The sequence below is a fragment of the Meleagris gallopavo genome, unplaced genomic scaffold (genome assembly GCF_000146605.3).
Source record: "Meleagris gallopavo isolate NT-WF06-2002-E0010 breed Aviagen turkey brand Nicholas breeding stock unplaced genomic scaffold, Turkey_5.1 ChrUn_random_7180001862418, whole genome shotgun sequence".
Classification (NCBI taxonomy): Eukaryota; Metazoa; Chordata; class Aves; order Galliformes; family Phasianidae; genus Meleagris; species Meleagris gallopavo.
The window spans coordinates 1-576 of NW_011128025.1; the positions used below are offsets into that span (position 1 = coordinate 1).

At 59.5% G+C, this 576-nt stretch overlaps 1 protein-coding gene across 1 annotated transcript; it reads right to left on the reverse strand.

Annotated features, from left to right (window-relative positions):
• Positions 1-13: 13 nt before the first annotated feature.
• On the reverse strand, positions 14-558 carry LOC109364486 (T-cell-interacting, activating receptor on myeloid cells protein 1-like; the record flags this gene model as incomplete). Its single annotated transcript, XM_019611122.2, is given in 3 exon segments — positions 14-238; positions 241-416; positions 525-558. Coding segments are annotated over 3 exon segments (435 nt in total), but the record flags the coding sequence as incomplete, so codon positions are not given.
• Positions 559-576: the final 18 nt, after the last annotated feature.

The window sequence follows — 576 nt, forward strand, 5'->3', positions numbered from 1 at the left end:
ATTGGTCCCCCATTCTCCCATGTGACATGGGCTCAGGGAACTGCTGAGGGGCTGAAGTTATGACTTGTGTGCAGGGAGGAGAAGAGACGGGACTTGATCCTCTGGGATCAAGCCACCCATTGTGCCCAATACTCTCACCTGTCAGCACCAGCTCCACGGGCTCACTCTTATTTGATGTCCACAGTGGCTCTGACACCTGGTACCGACACTGATACGTCCCCGCATCTTCCAGCTTTGTGAAGCAAAGGAGAACTCAGCTGTATCCTGCTCCTTGTCTTTTTCCTTGTCGGATCTCAGAGTTCCATTCAACCAGAGCTGGACATGGGCTCGCACGCGGGGCAGGTGGCAGCGCAGGGTGATATTGTCCCCCAGGGACACCCCCTGGCTGGGGTGCAGCGACAGGGAGGGTGGGGGCACTGGGACAGGGCACAGCAGTCAGCCTTGTCCCTGCACACCCTCCTCTGCCCCTCTCATGGCCCCCTGACCACGCTCTCTCCCCATTCTCCCCCTGTCCCCGTACTCACGTTGCTGTGCCCTGCTCGCTGCCACCAGCCACCAACCTGCAAGGCACACGGT